Source organism: Thunnus maccoyii, chromosome 18 (assembly GCF_910596095.1).
Source record: "Thunnus maccoyii chromosome 18, fThuMac1.1, whole genome shotgun sequence".
NCBI lineage: Eukaryota > Metazoa > Chordata > Actinopteri > Scombriformes > Scombridae > Thunnus > Thunnus maccoyii.
The window spans coordinates 8,970,516-8,990,182 of NC_056550.1; the positions used below are offsets into that span (position 1 = coordinate 8,970,516).

A 19,667-nucleotide genomic window follows, 5' to 3' on the forward strand; every position below is an offset into this window, starting at 1 on the left:
GGCTGAACCCGACCTTGCTGATAGAAGCCTTTCTCTGTTGAGCTTGCATGTTTAGCCCATATCTGCTTCAAAAAAATGCAGGTTAGGTGAACTTGGGTGATCAAGTTGCCTATAACAGTGATTGTGATAGTGTTTGTCTGTCTCTACATGTGACCTGTCCAGCATTAATGCAGCTTTTTGCAAAGTAAAAGTAGTATTAATGTCCTGTATTCAAAAAGTAGAAGTACTGAAGTATTATCAGCAGAATGTACTTAAAATATCAAAGTAAAAATACTAAAATGGTTCATGTGATTGATATATTATTATATATTATATTATATATAATAATATATGGGTGAGGCATGTAGTAGGTAATGGTTAAGTCTCCTGGGAAAGAATGTAAGACAATGAAGTGTCCTCCTAAGTGATGGAAACACATTTTAGTGTGTGTATGTGTGTGTGTGTGTGTGTGTGTGTGTGTGTGTGTGTGTTTGTGTGTATGTAAAGGCACTTAAACATGTGGTGGACCTCTGGGAATGTGCATCCATGCAGAACAGGGGCAGCTTCAGTGTTACTTAACTAAAAGCCTGTTCAAGTTGTATTCTTTCCTCCTATCTCATCTAGTGGATCGTGGGATGGTTTTCATTCATCTGTGGTATTAAAAACAGGCTTTGGTCGACAAGTAGGAATTAAAGACACCACAGCCGAGGCAAGAAAGAGTTTTGATGCATTCATTGTTGCATTTATTTATAAAAATTTCATGGTTTTCACGGCGCATTTCAAGCTTTTAGAGGATAAACCACCAAATTAAAAAATGATGTGTTAACATGTGTTGGCACATAGAGGCATCATGCAGTAAGGTTGTTTTCACCTGTGTCTTCCCAACTTTGTATCATAATCACTTTCATTTAGTCTTTCATCTTACAGTCAGTGCAGGGCTTTAGTTACAGTTGATGAGGTGGGTATACTATTAGGTAGATGGGTAGATCACGAAGGAGAAAGCGGATATACTCTCCTTTATATTTCAATGGCTCTTTGGCTGGTAGATGGATATACTGTAAATTGTCAGAAAAAGAGGTGGGTATGTTCTGTATACCTGTGTATACCCTCCACTACACAACTGGGTCAGTGATAAAAAAAATGCACCAACAGAAACAAAAAAGACAAAGACAAAAAACCACACAACAACAGTGTGATATTGTTTTGCCCTGACATAACGCTTCTATCTCTCTATCTACTCCGGAGAAGACATGTCTTTGCTATGATCGTCTGGGTTTCAGTGTGGCCTGGATTCCCTGATGTATATTCGTAAGGAAACAGGAGGCCTTTGAACAGGAGGTTACACAAGCATCCGTGTGGCGCCACGCACTCCCTACACCTTCCAGCACTTTTATTTTCCTGTTTTTATGTACGACAAAGGACAGGGACATGCTGTACACGGATGACCACCCCTCATCCAGCACATGCACACTAACGCTGGTCTTTCCATCAACACCCACCTTTGTCCTTTACCTATCCCCTTTATTCACCCTGCTGATGAGTATAGGTATCAGTCAGTCAGTCAGTCGGGGGGAACAATAGTCCTCTAACGGTGACTGTGAGACTGAGGAATGTCACTGTTTTTTGGGGGTCTGAGCATCTGAAAAAGCCGGGAATGCTGGGAAAACACCTCAAATCACCTTCCCCTTCCCCTCCACCACCATGGTCAAGGCCAAGTAAATGAGCCCGTTAGTGTCTTAGCGGGCATCATGACTCAGTTGGTGTGTGTCAAACTGCTCCTCAAACCTCATCAGACAGGAAGTTGTACCTAGCGATGGGCTGAAAACACAGGAAGTCGATATCAGCATGCCTGGAATTCCAGCATTGTGTTCTGTTTGCAGAGACAAGAAAGACATATGCATTGCTAAAGCACAATATGTTCATGATAATAAATATGTTAAAAATATATTGTGGTGCAATCTCATACATAAAAAGCTGTACGTATGCATATGCACACTCACATGTGCTTCCAGAAACTAAGAGACCCTGAATACTCTGCATAATCCAGTCAGGCTAGACAGATGTTCAGATAAACAGAGCAATAAATTAGATAACAATGTGAATTTCTGTATGTGTGTGTGTGTGAGTAGGTTAGAGAAAGTGAGAGCTACTCTGGTTATACATTGTGCTGCAGACAGAGTGATATCCACCTTCTGATCTGGAATTCAGCTGCAAAATGACTATATAAATATCCAATCTGAAAACACCAGGTTAACAAGAATGTGTGAGGTTAAGAACAAAAAATGTCGGTCAGACACAAAGAATCTATCCATGTGGACAAAAACTGATTTAGCAGAAGATAAGGAAGTGAGACTCAAGCACCATTTTGTAAGTCGTGAGTTTGTTATAGATCTTTCTCCTGTACCTCCCAGTATTTGTGTAGATTTTTGTGTATTAGAGAAAGAGACAGAAAGACAGAGTTAATGTGCCAATGTGCTAATATGTTGTCATGTCCAAAGACAGAAGTGACAGTTTTGCCCTGCAAACGCAAAATTCAGTAACCACACATTTGGTCAAAATTGGATTAAGGTCTGTTTCATGAAGAAATATTATGCAACAGAAATTTCTTTTTAAATATGCAGTAAGAACAAAATATAGATAAAAACCAAGCCACATCACAGTAATTGGATCTGTAGTTAACTGCTGTCACTTTGCTGCATTGTCTGAGATAGAAAGACACAGAGATTAAAGCAAGAAAATATTTGTGAGCCTGAAAAGTTGTCCAGGAGGAAATGTGTACAACGTATTGAATGAAGTATATGAATTTAAAACTGCTCTATGCCTGAAATCAGGAATGGTGCCTGAGAACGTTAATCCCTGAAGACAACTACAGAGCTAAACCAAGAGAAGTAGGCCATCTAGCTGGCAGGGTAGCCACGGCTAGCCCTAGCTAAAACTAAAAAACTAAACTAACTAAATTCAATAATGATGGAGAAACTAACCCAGCTAAACTCCTGCTAAATGGAGCAAGCTCAACAAATTTCAGTAGCTGCCATCTCAGCTTTGACTCATATTGAATTCTTGCAATTTTAACATACTTATAATGTATCAAATTGTACATTCATTTGTTATATTGATTTCAATATAAAATGTAATGTAAATTAACAAGTAGTTTTGTTTTTTTTAAAAAGTATTTTGACAGACAGACACATAGCAAAACTGTAACACTGAATTTAGTAAGTTATGGACTGTAAAAAATCCAAACGAAACAAAGGTCTTAAAACATAGGATATATTTTACTATTAAATCACTATCACAATACAAAAGTGCAGCAAACATTGAGAACCAAGCTTACTAATTAATGATCTTTTACTGACATAAAAATAGGCCTAAAATACACCTGAAGAAGGCGGCATATTTCATATAAAATTATCCTTAACATATTTCTAGTACTTTCTTATTCCATTTCAAGTGTCTCTGCAGGCCTCAGTTGTTGGCTAAGAACTTGTATGCAGTTACATTACTGGTGCCACTGAACACAGCAATAACAGCACATCACAAAGTAGATAACATACTGTATATATACATTCAGCAACACTTAGGCTACAACATTGGCAACAAGGTCCAAATTCACACACCGTTGTGCAAACACGCATAGCTACATGACTGCAGTGAACATGGCAGTCAGCAAACATACAAGCTTTTCCCATGAAACGCAGTTAACGTAACTTTTGCCTCGGCTGTGCAAGACAGAGAAGGGAAATTCTAAGGAAGTGATAAAAAAATACAAGATTTCAAAACAGTTCTTGAGAGTGTGTGGTTGGGTGCAGTAAATGTGAAACAACTTACATAGTAGGGAAATGTAGAAATTCTGTACATGATCCTCATTTTCTGGAAAGTTTTGAATTAATGTCTCTGACACAATTTCAACAAAAAAAAATGAAACATTTATGAAAAATATTTTTTGCAGGGCTGTTGTGTTGGATTATATTAGACTGTAAGGTGATCCTGTTATTTCATCCTGACCCAGTATGCATAAGGAAGTTCAGACAGAAAGAACTGTTTTGTGTGCTGCACTGAAATCTATCTCCATCTCCACCAGTCCATCTACAGTGGCACCAGAGACAGTGGTATTCACAGGCTCAGCTCACTATTGCCCTCCATTGGTCAGACGTATGACCTGGTGTTAGGTCAGACACGATAAAGGGATTCTGAAAAAGTCATCTCTAGCGTGTAACAACCCATTGATTAATATATGTATATATGTATGTAACAAGAAAGCATAAATAGTTTGAGATAAAGTAGAATGGTTGTGAAAAAAAGAAAAAGCTCCATGGGTCCTCTTTGATATGCTCTTCCCTTGCATATTGCATGTTACTGTGCTGCTTTCTTGAGGTCTGTGGGGAGCAGGCAGTACCCTGAGGCCTGTACTGTACCCCCTTGAGGCCAGGGGGTGAAAGGTCCTGAGGTGTAGGCTGGAGGCTGGTGGCAGCTGGTGGGCTCATTGAGGCCCGGCTGGATGTCCACCTTATCCAACTTTGGTGTGTTATCTGGACACTGTTGGTCCTGCTCAGCGTTGTCATGCCTGTGTGTGCTTGTGTTGGCATCGCTGTGAGATACCAGATCCTGTGTGGACCTGGAGGCGCTGCGGTTGGGCAGACACACATAACCTTCGCCATAAAGAGTAAAATTCTCAGGGGAAGCAGATGCAGTGTCATGTGATGAGATTTCTTCCTTTTTCTCCCATTTCTCTTCACACTTGTCCTCCACTGAGTTGCACTTTGACTCTGGTGTCTGCATGTCAGATAGATACAATGTTACTCAGTATGACATTTAATGGTTTTTGTTCTTATTCATTTAAATGTAGAGATTAATGTCTTTCCTTGTCTTTTGATTTATGCTGAGTGCCTGAGAAATACTCTGCACCTGGATACCTGACAAATGACTATAACTGACCTGACAGAAGATATATGGCCCGCTGAAGCTCATGGAAGATGTGTCAGATCCATTAACCTTCTCAGCAGGGGAGAGCAGGTTATCACAGTTCCAGCAGTCCCTGTACTGCTCCAAATGCTTTTTGTCAGTGTCCTTGATTGGCCACAGCGAAGTGTCTGAGGAGCTGCAAGGAGAGAGAGAGAGCAGAAAGTGTTTGTGTCAATAATTTATTGATTCATGCATCAACCCTTGTCATTTTATATCCATGTCTCAGGAGATATGCCAGGTGATTGGCCACAAATGAGTCTATCCTGAATTATTATTGCTGTATTCCACACATTCTCTGTCGGATGTGCAGCAGCTGTAGAGCATCACTCATGTGTTTTCTTCTATGATAGAAGAATTGTTATCTGTCAGGAAATGTCAAGTGTGCAACGTATTACCATGTAGATAAGCTGTCCAAGTTCAGCACTTTGCAGATGTAAGTGTTCTCACTCTGCATGAGGCTCCGGCTGGTGGCAGACTGGATCACAAAAACATGTAATGGTTTATACATAACAAACTACAATCAGAAAAACACTAATATGTTGAATAATTTACAGCAGAAATAGAAAGAAATAATTCAGTCAGACAAACAGAAGAATTATCCAGTCTCACCTTGATCTCAGAAAGGATTTTGCTTTTGCCTGGAGAAGGAACTGACTCCACCCACACAACTACTCTCCTATTTGTTCAAAATACACCATGTACAGAGTTACATTTACATTAAAGTGAAAAATACACACTTGAAAACATGAAAATGAAGCACATGAACAATTTACCTTTACATTTAACCAGTTTTTTACTTACTGGCTTGACAACCATAAAGGAAGTAGTCAAGTGTATAAAAATGAATAAAGTGAGTGTGAATAATGCACCTTTGACAAGCTGGAATGGTGTAGTAGAGTGTGCAGAAGACTGTGATCACAAACACACCGATGAAGAAATAGATTAAGTTGGTGACGGACTGGCTGGCTGTCATGGGATGCAAGACAGAAGGAATGATGATGATAACATTTATGATGACTGAGTAAGCAATGCCTGTATTTGTGTGCATGCTGCTACTATGCAGTACCTGCATGCGTGGTCCAGTCCACTGGGTCGGTCCAGGTAGAGGGGGTTCCCTCGTATTCTGAACCACTTCCTGGGCGGACCAGAGACCTGACCTTGACCTGGTATTGCTGGGACGAGGCCAGACACGCCTTAGGGATGGTCAGGGATGTGGAGCTATCTGTAATGTTCATCGGGATGCAAGAATCCTGATGGAGGAATTCAAATAAAAATCATTATTTTTTGCCACTTTGTGTCTATTTTTCTGCTTTTTGAGGCATAGATGCACCAAGTATAAATGTAACGTTAGAATCAACTCTTATGACTTATAAAGTATACAGCAAAACTTAGATGGACTGCAGAGCTTAATGTCCCTTTTTTACAATGAAACTTTTGAATGATGAGCTCATAAATACATCAAGGAAACAGCCCATTAAGATATGAACATGTTATAGAGTTCCTGTATGTTAAACAGCTACAAATGAAATACGATACACATCACAAACTATTTTAAACGAATATGACTTTTAAGTTACTTTACTAATTACTAAATAAGTTTCAGGGTTATTGAAAAGATTTCACAATTGGACAGAAAAACAACATTTGTATTAAAGTTTCTCACCTGATGCTGTGTCATGTTATAGCACACCTGATAATACAGACTGAGAAAACGAGATTTTCTCGGTAGAGTCCATTCCACGATCCAGTTCCAGTCATCCTCCTTCACCTTTACCTGCTGTGGTGGGTTGGGACGAACTGTGCACAAAGAGATTAGATTGAGGAGATTAGTCATGCTGAAAAAGTTTATTAATCTTTTTTTGTGTAGTTTTTAAAAAGTTTTAAAAAGTTTTATATTACTCCATATATATTGAGCAGATATATCACCATAATTTCCACTGTAACATCTTATCTTATCTTATGGACTGTTAATAAGCAAACATGGATAGGGTGCAGTTGTGCCATTCAAACACTAGGTGGGGGCCCTCAATCACATCCCAGTACTTCTATTCAGCGCAGCTCCTTTTTATAGCTCCTGCAGTTTTATTGTGTGCTTTTTTTGGTGGGACACATTATCTCTTACCCCCCCCCCCCCCCCCCCCCCCACCGCCCCTCCACCTCTCCACAGTCATTCTCTGTCTAATGTTGTGTCCTCTCTCTCGTGTTGTCCACTCACTGTGTTGCCTGGTATTAAAAGTCTTGGCATTGCGTGTCGGTATAAGCTCCAGCAGCAGATGTGCAGGGTCTGTGACATTCAGTGAGCAGCTGTACCTCAGCACCGACCCACTGAGGTCACGAGTTACTGTTTGGTTCACACAGCATCCCTTAGACCTGGAGGCAAGGATTACAAGAAGGAGAGGAGAGGAATGGTCAAATGACTGAACAAATTGATGTAGATTGTTAAACCTCACCCAGGTGGTGTTGTCAAGAACAGCTTTGCACCACACATACTGTACATGTAAACATGACCTCCAGCGCGCACACGCACACACATATGCAGCTAGACTTACGGTGCAGAATGATTGTGTCGACAGGCCAGCTGGTAGGTAATGAAGTGAGTCAGCTCTTCGCTCACCTCCCAGCTACACATCACCTCCTTCTCTCCATCCAGCACACAATGCAAACTGGAAACAGCATCTACAGCTAGAGAGAGAGAGAGAGAGAGAGAGAGTTAATAACAACAGCAGCAAAGCTCCAGACATTTTCTGGGCTCCCATGAAAATGGACGGAGGGAGAAGATTAGAAATGTGAGGGGAGAAGATAAGGAGCAGGTTCTCTATCAGAAGAGAGGGATTTCAGTACAGGACATTAAATATGCAAGCCAAATGGTTTACTCAGTCAGAAATGTCAAAGTTAAAGCTCAGTCCCCCACACATACTGGAAATGCTTCACAATTTTGTGGGTGGGTTGCATTTTTTGATTCACCTTCTTCAGTCTGCCAGGTCACCACGGAACTCCAGTCACTCCACTGACCCACGCTGGCCTGGGCCCTCACCCTGGCTTCATACCTGCAACCTGGAAGCAATGATTGCTTCTCCAGTGTCATATTGGTACTTGTGACATCCTTAATCTGCAGAGAGAGAGAGGTTGAGTCCTGGTTTACAAAGAGATATTTGGTACAGTACAGTTATTGTATCTGCATTCAGTGTGTGGTGATAGATGTAGAATTAAAGACACTCATTTAACATCAAACTGGATTAGCAGCCAGCTACAAGTGCTTAACAGGCCTGCAAAACTTTGGGATTCTCAAAACCTTTCAAAACTGACTCCATGATTTCAAAAACAATATTTTTCATTGTCATTTGGCTAAAAGCTGGGTAGCAGATTTTGCATGTTTGATGCTTACAGTCCAGGAGGCATGTCTGTCTGGCCTGTAGCTGAGCTGGTATTTGAGGTTTTTGCTCAAGGAGGAGGAGGAAGGGTAGGGGCTGAACCATATGAGCTGCCAGTCTCCATCACCTGAATCGTGCATGGACAGATCCACTGGTGGGCGCGCTCTCACTGTACAACACAAACACAAAAATCCAACTAATATTATTACCATACAAAATGTATACATTTGTACTCAATTACATGATTTATTTATATAATTATCACAGCAAATGTGACTGTTATTATTGACAGATGTCATGTTAACTCACAGTGCTGTGAGAGATGCAGAAGCTTGTGTGGGACAGACGAGCAGGGGGCCAGCGTCTTGTTGAAGAAGACGGTGTGCTTGCTGGCGACAACAAACACTTCATCTTCAAATCTGCACTTGACAATTCTGTGGTCATCTGCATCCTGGACTGCATCACCGTAAGGCTCACACGGCACGCTGCAAGGACATGGATGCAAAGCGGTGGGACAGAAAACCTTGGCTCCAGATTGACTAATCCTCTGTGCTAAACCTCCTCTTCACCTTGCTCTTCTAAACTGTTCTTACCTTTCCGATGCTGTCTTGAAGAAGAGCTGCAGTGGTGTGTTTATGTGTGGTGCTTCCTTCCACTCGCACTGGACGTACGACATGTAGTCGTTATGGCACTCTAAGGAATCCAGCACTGAAGACACTGGGTAGGGAGGGAGACATTTTGGTTTCAGGTAACTGGTCAGTTTACGTGCTAAACTGCATTTAATGGTTATTATTTTGTGCTGAATCTATACTTTAACTATCTCTTATAATAATGCAATGTCATAGTGGCCACATTCATTCATGTTGATGTTGTTTTCCTCATTTTTTATTTAGAAATTGTATAACTGAGCCAACAAAATATTACAAATGAAAGTAGAGGATTCAATTAGATTCTAAAACCTGGTGTATAATTTGTCAGGTGAATACTGCACAGACTTACCGGTCTGTGGGCTGTTTATCTCAGGGATGGTACAACGATCCGGATCAGAGAGAAGAGCAAGATGAGGGAGCGTTGACCAAAGCATGACCCAGAAGAGAGCCATCATTCCTGTGGACAGATAGGGCAATTGGAGCCCCTTTTTCTGAATTGATCTCAGGAAACTCTTAACTCTGTGTATCCACATCATCAAGAAGTCTGTAGATGACAGGAAGAGTAGGGTGTATATAGAGAAGAGAGAGAGACAGAATGAGAGAGAGGATTAGCTCATTTACTAGAAATAATGAAGAAATGAGTCATGACCACACTGCCAGTGCTCACTTCCGCTTTGAGTATATGCTTGTTGTGGGATGTCACCACACATCCGCCTGCCTCTTATCTCTCTCTGTCACATGTGATAGACCCTGATAAAAAAAGAAAACACATGCTGCCACTGGGGATCGTACACATTAAGGTAAAATAGCAAACACTGGTGACACAGATGAGTGGTTTTACCACTCAGTTCGAATCTCCAGTCTGACGCTTGTCTGTTAATAAGCAGACTACCTGCAAAAAATGTTTACATCTTTAAAATGGCTGAATATCTAAGAAGAAAAAGGCATTTTGAAATTTTGTGTTGCAAAAATATTTGTGTATCAGGGGACAGAGTGATCCTCAAACTAACTAGACTAAGTTACAAAAGGTTAAATCTGAAAGAGTGCTGATACGGTGTAACATATATGAAAACATACTATGAAAGTTCTTTCACTTTTGCTCAATTTCATGGGCCACAAAGCATTTAGAAATCCATTTATCTACTGAACTATAATGCAAATTCAATTTTCAGGAAGTTATACATGACTAGTTTATTTTTAGGTTGTTTTTGTATGTATTTCATTTTCTTTAAAATGTGATTGTTTGTACCCAAAAGCCTCCATAAGTGGCCCACACATTAAAGACAATGACTTTAATCCTTAAAATTCACCCTAAAATTCACAAACTATCATTATTAGTTTTGTTTACTATAATACTTTTTAAAATGTATTAAACAAGTTCTACAATTCTGAAGGGTAATTAATGATAACTACAGCGCAAAGCCTAAGAAATGTTGGAAACATATTTGTCAGTGACATGTTTAATTACTGATTTATTGTAATCATTTCAGCTTCCTCATAAAAATAATCCTCCTACAATAATACATTAATATATTTGATTTATATTGCAAATATAACGATGTGGATCTTAGACAAATAAATACAAATAATAAAATTTAAAATATTTTTGTCGCATAACTTGTGTAAACCTTAGTGTTTAGCCCTTTTCACAGTTTTTAGAACATATTCAAATTGACTGAGGAATAAAGAAAGGGGAGAAAAGAAAACAAAAGAAAACAAAATAAAAAGGTAGCTGTAATAATTTCAGCGCCGTTAAAAAAAGATAAACCAAAGGGGGGATTTTAAGGTTCAATCAGGTGTAACAGACCTCCCCCCTCTGTGTTTCTTGATGCTGTTTACAGTAGAAGGTTGGGGAATCCCCCCATCAGGAGGATGTGCAAATCCAACAATGACTTTCACACCAAATAAACTTTTCAACCTTTTCTTGCCTGTGGTGCAGCAGGTCACACAAAGAACAAAGCGGCAGTTTTAATGGTGATGCTGACATGAAACTGTCAGCCGGGTAAAATTAGACACAATGGAGATTAACCCAAACTATGCACATACACAGACAACCTGCAAATCTAACTATAAAGGAAGGACCCTGTGTATCTCTCTCTGTCCCTCTGTATGTCCTTCGTGTTTCTCCACAACTGTTCATCCAATCGACTTCACACTTAGGGGTTGATCTGCTTAGGACCCAAGGACGTACAGTGTCGAATTTGGTGCAATTTGGAAATGTGAGACATTTAATATTTATAAAAGGACTATGCTGTGCAAGAGTAAGGAAAGAACAGGGTGTTGAAATGGTGACCGTCCTCGCTGAGGTGGAGCATTTCTCTGAATGTGGAAATGAATGTGGATTAGTATGAGTGGATATTCTTATTCGGGATAAAATTTGATGATTTGGAAATTGCATAGGGCCTAATTGGAAATGACTAATCCCTGCATGAGTCATTTTCACCAAAAAATATATTTATGCTTCTCTTTTTTTGTACACCATAATAATAACCATAAGCATGAGCACAGCTGGTGATCAGAGCTGTAGAGCAAGTCAGAGAAGTTTTTTCACATGATGTGCTCTAAAAAGAGCAGAGTAGACAGCGAAAACATGGCTTTTAATCAAGAATGGACAGACTCTTAGGCTACTTCCCACAGGCAGTTCATATGTCTCATATAAGTGCACATCTTTTGAGCAAACATACCCACTCAAAAGATCTGAACTGAAACCACAGAACATAAATTATCTAAGAGCCCAATGCGATCGATCCACTTGATTTCAGGATACACATTTTTTCACCCAGCTCACTGTTATGTATTTTATTTTTAAATGCAGCCCTAGCTATACTTGAAATGAGAAAAGATTCACTATTACAGTACTTAAAATCTGTGTATAATAGAATGTTAGTTTCTTTCCTGTTGTTCGTATTCATTCACACCTCACTTCAACAGCATTAAGTTTTTTGTGCGCTGAAGCAGCAATACCAGAGGTCAAGCAATCAGTCCGCTCCGAACAGGCACTTTTTGAACAGCCACTGAACAAATCCATTACTATTTACTTATATAGCTGTGTGTTTTTTCTTGGTGATGTTTGGATTATATCATCCATTTTTACATTTCTTTCAGTGCATTGTCCAAGTCAACTTCCCTAACTTACACACTTCTTGTCTGTTGCTGAGAATTCACAGTAATCCAGCTCATATATCAGTCACAGGATCAACACGAAAGAATTTGTGTCACTCAACACATTTCACAACTGATTCAAAAGGCCTTACACACTCTAATGAAGACCAAACAGCAAGTCCAGTTGCCTTTGACGTACTACTTTCAGATAAAATGATTGTATCCTGATATCATCAAGGGAAATTAGCGCTGAACTGACATGAATATCACTTTATTTTTACAGCATAAAGTCATTATGAAGCTGGGAAATGAAAAGTTCAAATTAAACACAGTTAAAGTACATACAGCAGAGCACACACAAGCCCACACTTACTCAACCATCCACAAATCACTTGAGGTACATCTCCTAGATCACCTACCTTACATGGTACATGAAGATTTTTACACATTTTCCTTTGTCAGTGTGCCTGTCTGTCACCATTGCTTCCTTCTTGTCAACCAGCTCCTCATGAACACTGTCGAGAACTGTGGGAGTTTCCTCCGTGACGAGTTTAATTTCCCCTTTCTGTCCATGGTGACAATTTATGTCAGTTTCTCTTGAATGCATGCTCAGCTGTTTTAATTTACAGCTTCCAAAATGCCACCATCCCTTAGCATTACTTGCTCTTATCATGCAGCCTTTATTACTGGTTGCCAAAGTTAATTTAAAAACTCAAATTATTGTGGAAATACAGCTAATGAGGAATCATCTAAAAGCCTACAAAATGCAAAAATACACATATATGATTAGCCTGAAATGTAACCCCAGAAGAGTTTTTCACATTACGTTTTTGTGTTTCCTATTTAAATGTTGTATTCTGGTCTAACTGAGGATACATATTTTGGTTTCATGACATTGTCTCCTCAAGATATGCCAACTAGATACAAGTATCAGTGGTTAATCTACCACATGCTTTGAGATAACAGCGCAGTTACACTTTTCCTTTCCTGTTGCTAAGCCACTTGCAACTGAAACCTTTATTTAGTGCTCATTCTGATAGCACTTTCAGGATAGTACATACGTTTGTTTTAATTTATATTGTTGCACAATATATATACTTTCCCTTAAACTGTCTTGTCTATTGCTAATTACATTTTCCGACAAGTGACTTTAAGTGCCTCACAGAGCTGGCCTGACTGCACTGCTGCCAATCAAAGGTGGGTGTAATGAACAAAACTTCAGAGTGTGATGGTTTAGTGCAGAGGCACGTGCTGCACCCACTTTTTTGAGGGGGAACAGTTTCACAACTCTGTGGCAGTGAAGTGAACAATTTTGAGAGTAAAACGCAAGTGATTAGATTAGATTAGATTAGACTAGATAACTCATTTTAAACTAGAGAGGGTAGTCAAAGAATTTACTACATCAGATAATATATATATATATATATATATATATGTGTGTGTGTGTGTGTGTGTGTGTGTGTGTGTATATATATATATATATATATATATATATATATATATATATATATATATAAGATAATATGTCAGTGATCTGAAGGTGATGGAGACAAAAGTCCAAAAGTTCAAAAGATCATATATATGGGGGATGGAGGGAACTATGGTGTTAAATGCTGAACTGTGCTCAATGAACAGTAATCTCACATAGTTCCCTTCTCAGTGTCTCCTACATAGTGTCTTCTGTTGATTGGTTGGGACGATAGGCAAACTGTAGTGAGTCTAGCATGCTGGGTAGTGAGAAGCAGATGTAATCTTTGACCAGCCGTTCAAAGCACTTCATCACTCCAAAGGTAAGTGATGCTGGGCGCTAGTCATTCAGGCCGGCTGGTCTGGTCTTGAAATGATGGTGGACTGTTTGAAGCATGTGGGCATGATGGCCTGGGGGGAGGGAGGGGGCTTGTAATCTATCATAGTTCTTAGACCACATGCTTCTGGGATTGCCCTCCTGGAATTGTAGTTCCACTTTCTTCCCGTTGTCCCTTTTTGCTTATTTCACTGCTCTTCTTACATTGTAGGCTGCTACTTTATAATCGTCCATTTTTCCAGACTCCAGCCCTAAGCTGTAGGCTGCAGTGTGTGTGTTTATGGCATGCCAGATGGTTCTGGCAATCCATGGTTTCTGGTTGTGATTATGATTTAACTGTAGTTTTGGGTACAATACCTTCTGTTGTTTCACAAATTACAGAAAATCCACCACAGACCATTTATTGCCATCTTGCATCACTGGGGGCATGTGTTGTAGTTTGCTTACATACCTTAACGACAGCAAGATGGCCACACGGTCACTCTTCCCGAACACGGGTAGCCAGGGGTCTCAAACTCAAATTACCTGGGGGCCGCTGGAGGCAGAGTCTGGGTGAGGCTGGGCCGCATTACATATTCCACAAAAAAACCTTAGCAGGCGCATGCTTTTGTTGTTGTAAACGTCGTCATAGAAACGAGTGAAACAAATGGCATCATAAAAAATATCTTTATAATGTTTATTGTGCAAGGCAATTACTATGGAGTAAAATGTTTTGAGGAATAAATCTCTTTCCGCAAATGATTCAGTATATTCCATTCACCCAAAATATTTTTTCAAATAATTTGTCCGTGAATGTCACATCATTGCAGAGCAAACGTGGAGAATATGAAGCCGGGACAGTAGGACACCATTATCCCATGGTTTGCACCTCCATGGCTGCAAACCATGGGATGCAGCCATGGAGGCGTTATTTATTGGCTTTTATTTTCTATAATAACTCCATGGATGCAGCGGGCGCTGCGAAGCTAGCGGCGTTGTCAAATCAAATATGACGTGTGGCACAGCAGCATCAGCTGTACGGTGTTTTGTTACACTCCGTATTTATGATCTCTGTCGGATAAACATAAGTGTGTGTTTATGAAAACGTATATATTAACTTTTAATTCACCTCACAACGTGGCATTATGTGACAGAAATATGCACATACATTATTATCTGCCAGACTTAGAAAGACGCAGATACACCTAGTTCTGTTTTTTTTAATGTCACACACTGTGGAATCACATGCACGAGCCTCATTTACTGTCACAGTGAGCCACAAATGGATGTAAAGGTCTTTGAACCTCCGTTTGTACGTCAACAGTTGTGTCTGTTCCGCTCATCAGACCGCAGTGAGAATTACGCAAAGGCTCTCCAACAGCTGATCTTTACGCACGGCTGCTGTGGATATTTGAAATGACTTTACCCCTAATCATTACATTTTTTCTGCAAATCGTCACCACTGTAAATTGTCAGTCATCATTATTAAACATCAGAAGAATGATAAATGATTTATTGATAGAGCTCGTGTTGAAACGGACTTTACAAAGTGCTTCAAAACAAAATGAAGTGATCGTTAACAGAGAGATGATGCTGAAATAAACAGAACGATGCTTTAATAAGGTTTAATAATTCACCTTTGAATTCTACTGAAAGCTGTGTAGCAAAAATAACGACAAAATCTATCGTGGGGTGCGCACATTCTCAGCGCACATTCTTCCTGTATAAATAGCATAGTTGTTATGAAACAGCCATATACCCCTGTGATTGGCAGGTTCGTTCAGCGCCAGCTTGTGCAATAAAGGGACCTTCCACACGCAACACAGTAAAGTGCCATTCATATAAAACTCTAACTCTAACTAACGTTAAACTTTCATATCAAGGTGGGGGGCCACAAAATATCAGCCCGCGGGCCGCGAGATTGAGACCCTGCTCTGTAGCTGTTTTTGAATGGTGTGCGGCAGTGATTCAGAGTGTTTATTCCCCTTGTGGTGCAGTCAATATGTTGATGGAAGTCAGGCATAACCTTCTTAAGGTTAGCCTGATTGACAGCAACAATGAGTGCACCATCAGGATTACCGGTCTGTGAGCAATTCAAGTCTTTGCAAAGATCCCACAGGGCAGCCTCTGTACTCGTCTGTGGTGGGATGTAGACCGCTGTGATAATGACAGATTTAAATTCCCTTGGTAGGAAGTCCAGTATCTCCAGTAACTCCAGATCAGGTGAGCATGAACAGGATAGCATAAAGCATACGCCTCCTCCTTTTTTCTTGCCAGAGTCCTCTGTTCTGTCAGATCGGCGCTGAATGGCGCTGTCTGGCATTCCAGGATTTAGCCAAGTTTAGGTGAAAAATAGGACATTACAGTTCCTGATATTCCATTGGGAACTAATGCTGGCATGGAGGTTGTCCAGTCTTTTATCCAACACCTGTACATTGGCTAGCAAGATGCCTGGCATGCCTGGCAAGATGCCTGCATGGGACCAGGATTGCAGCCGGTGTTTATTCTCTCCACATTTACCTCAGTGTTTCCTCTGATGTTGAGATGGAAGCAGAGATGGTCTTGCTTGTCTTTGTTGTCGGGATTGTAGTTGTTTGTCCCCTCCACCTTTTCCTTAATGTTAACTCTGATGTTTACATTTGAAAACCTTAAGTTGGCAGTTTGCAGAGTCAGCAGGAGGAGAGTATGACTTAAACCACAACTGTATACTGTATAACAGTGCCCACCTTTCCTTTCCACAACTATGATTTTGACGATGTTGCTGAAAACCAGATGGGTACTGTATCTACTCTCCTGTTCTGATACTGGCAGTGGTGCTGGTGTGACTTAGTCTCTTAGTGAGAGACACCACTAAAGCTATTTGACACCCTTTATTATTTCTGAACATTTCATCCACCAGCCCACACTCATGGTGGTTACACATTCAGACTATTACTTAAATGCATCAGTACTTATGTTCCTTTTCACTTTCCTATAAATACTAGTTCCTAAAAAACAGAAATTTGATTCTGACTCAGACAAGCTTTTCAGATCTGTTTTCACTGAACCATTAAGTGCCTTTTACAAAATGAGTACTGTATACTCTTTGAGGTTATTCCTGAGGACGTGTGGCCTTTAAAATCCCCACACTGCCTTTAAGTAGCAGCATGCTGCATTACATGCATGCTACAGTTACACTCGTCATTTCAACATGACTTTAAAGACTTCATGCCAGTGCATGTTATCTGACACGTCCAGTAGTTTACTTGTCTTGGATCATGAGTCACATCACAGTCTGATAGCAGTCTTGGTTGGATGGCTTTGAGTCATGAGGAAGAAAAAAAACAGCTAAATCAACCTGACAAAGAGAGCAAGATGAAAAATGCAAAGGACATTTTAAGGCCATGTAAAAAAAGCCAGAAACATGCATGCACAGCATCAAATGTTCATAAATTATCAGCTTTCCAATACTGTACTTGTGACGTGCTTCTGCGTACAGTTTAAAGATCAAGAAAACAGAACACAAACCACACTGATGTTATCTGCTTGTGAGCTGTTTATTGTTGCACATAACAAGTCAGCTTCATTATTTGCACCACTTAGTATTCAAAATGCTCAGCTGACCCTCTCATTCTCTCTCTCAAGCCCTCTGCCTTCCTGCCAACAAATGTCCTTAACGCCTCAGTCTGAGCAAAGTTGATGATGAGTGAAGATAGCATGACCAATTCCTCATTTCAACTGCTACCACACTGATGAGAACCCACTCACGCATTTCACACTTGCAGTACTATATTTTAATTTTAAGATGAAAGGTCATTGCTTTGGCCGTTGACAGTTTATACTGTGATGACCTGGAGTTGCGATCTGCAAGAAACGGTCATAAAGAAACCATTTATTGCTTTAAAATAGATGTAAAACATATTCTTAGATGTCACATGCACAAGGGGCTCAAAACAACGAAAGGTCCCTTGTTTCTTGTTTGGTTGACACTCCTTTTCATTGCAATACAAACCCAAGCTAATATTCAACCACAGGCAACTGTTGCTACAGAGCTGTCAGCATTAGCACTTCACAGTGGGTTTGGCTCTGGTCCAGACAAATAGGGAAGACCAGAATAGTTTCTTTCTCTAGAGGCCTTAGGAAAAAAAACCCTCCTCTCGTTCTCAGAAATGATGGGGAACTCGCCAATCAACTTACTGATCTCCAAATATGAGATATTTGAGGTTTGCGTACGTCAAGATATGGTCGATATAGTCAAACGATGGAACAGGATTTTATCAGAGAACAGTCTTTCAAAAAGGGAAGCTAAATTAATTCATGAGGTTATAGAGCATAAGCTAACAAACTACATGAAGGAGTGTAGTGGCAAGGTTGGACTGTAGCTTCAATGTAGCACATGAGAGTAACTACAGATATGAAAATGTGGCACATGGTTCATTACACTTTAAGATACTGGGCCCATAGGTCACTCTCATACTTCTAATTCACTTTTGTGCAGTCTTGAAATTGAACCATAATCATACAATGATTACACAATAATGTACACAACAACAGAAAATGTACTAAATAAAACATACTTTTATAATGTCACTTTGAATTTTCCGCTAAGAAATGCCAATCCCTCTCAATTGTTGCACCTAGTTGCCACAAAGTACAACTGTTGTTTGGTGTACTTAATACCTCTGCTGCACACTGATGTTGGATAATGAAAACAGGAAAACATTGATAAACTTGTTGCATTTTTGAAGAAAACAGAAGGTATATGTTCATTTAAATCTTTGTTGTTTTTCTTGATCTTGGGGGAAAAAAGAACAAAGTCTCTAATTCCTACTGTCTGGACTTATTAGGAACACAGGACAGAAAAAACATTCAGCATTGCTGAGCAGTGTTGGGCAAGTTACTCATTACATATAATTCATTGAAAAATGAATTACATTGCTTTGCTAATTATTCAACAGCAAAAGTAATGGTACGTCAAAGGTGCCTTTACACATTTCCGAAGTCTACACACCCATTCGTCACATATTCTGCATTTAACGAGTGTAGAAATAGAAAAGGAGACATTATGGTTCAAAAGCATCTAGCCTACAGTTACTGACCATCAACAGTTTACTTAGCCTCCATGACTGCACACAGCATGGCTTCACAAGTTCTGTCCTGAAGCTACATAGTTCATTCACCTTCCAACTCTTAACAAAAAAGTGAAGTGAGCCCTCATTGTGGGCTAACAAGTAGCTAACTTAAGCATTACAGCTAAGAAAACATGACGTGCATAAGACAAGACAACTGTAAAGTTACTGGGGGGTGTGTTCCTCATCGCAGGGAGTCATGGTTAGCCTCCTCTTTGGTAGAAGCCAGCTGCGTCTCCACAACTCCTTCCTCTGGACCAAGCTAATGTTCACCAGTTTCTCCATTGAATGTACACAAAACTGTTATCGACTGTCCATCAAACTCCAGGTAAGACAAGCCAACCCCCAAATTTTTGAAGTAATGGAGCATTACTGGGACTAGTAACTGTAAAGTAATTACTGAATTTCAAATAATCCCTTATACTTCTCTTTACTGGGAAAAGTATAACATTACTGTAAAGCGTTACTAAGTGATGCATTACTAGCCAACACTGGTACACCTGACTGAATGATATGCAATAATGCAACTGTTGTATCACCTCTGGGGGTTCAATTCTGTTTCTGTTTGAATGACCGTATCTTTTTGTTTTAGTGAACAGTAAAAAAACATCTGTCCTGGAGACCATCATCTCCAAATGCCCCAAATTGCAAATTAAATTGATTTAACACAGAGATGATACATTAAATGTACACTCCACAAAGAGAATCCATA

General features: G+C 39.9%; 1 protein-coding gene across 1 annotated transcript; it reads right to left on the minus strand.

The window, feature by feature from the left end:
- Positions 1 to 3,276: 3,276 nt before the first annotated feature.
- On the minus strand, positions 3,277 to 12,964 carry csf2rb (colony stimulating factor 2 receptor subunit beta). Its single transcript, XM_042391652.1, has 15 exons — positions 12,484 to 12,964; positions 9,312 to 9,506; positions 8,906 to 9,029; positions 8,622 to 8,797; positions 8,327 to 8,481; positions 7,906 to 8,050; positions 7,491 to 7,623; positions 7,157 to 7,311; positions 6,605 to 6,738; positions 6,008 to 6,191; positions 5,811 to 5,907; positions 5,551 to 5,617; positions 5,337 to 5,416; positions 4,915 to 5,077; positions 3,277 to 4,752 (listed from the first exon to the last, which is right to left on the minus strand). The coding sequence occupies exons 2-15, from the start codon at positions 9,496 to 9,498 to the stop codon at positions 4,333 to 4,335; spliced, it is 2,220 nt and encodes a 739-aa protein (XP_042247586.1). The 5' UTR covers positions 9,499 to 9,506; positions 12,484 to 12,964; the 3' UTR covers positions 3,277 to 4,332.
- Between the last annotated feature and the right edge of the window lie 6,703 nt (positions 12,965 to 19,667).

Bases quoted from the DNA above. Each gene is read 5' to 3' on its own strand.
- csf2rb (XM_042391652.1), bottom strand. From the start codon at position 9,498: ATGATGTGGATACACAGAGTTAAGAGTTTCCTGAGATCAATTCAGAAA. The intron at 8,051-8,326 runs GTAAGCATCAAA...CTCTCTCTGCAG, and splicing joins ACAGACATGCCTCCTGGACT to ATTAAGGATGTCACAAGTAC. The intron at 7,624-7,905 runs GTGAATCAAAAA...CTCTCTCTCTAG, and splicing joins GACCTGGCAGACTGAAGAAG to CTGTAGATGCTGTTTCCAGT.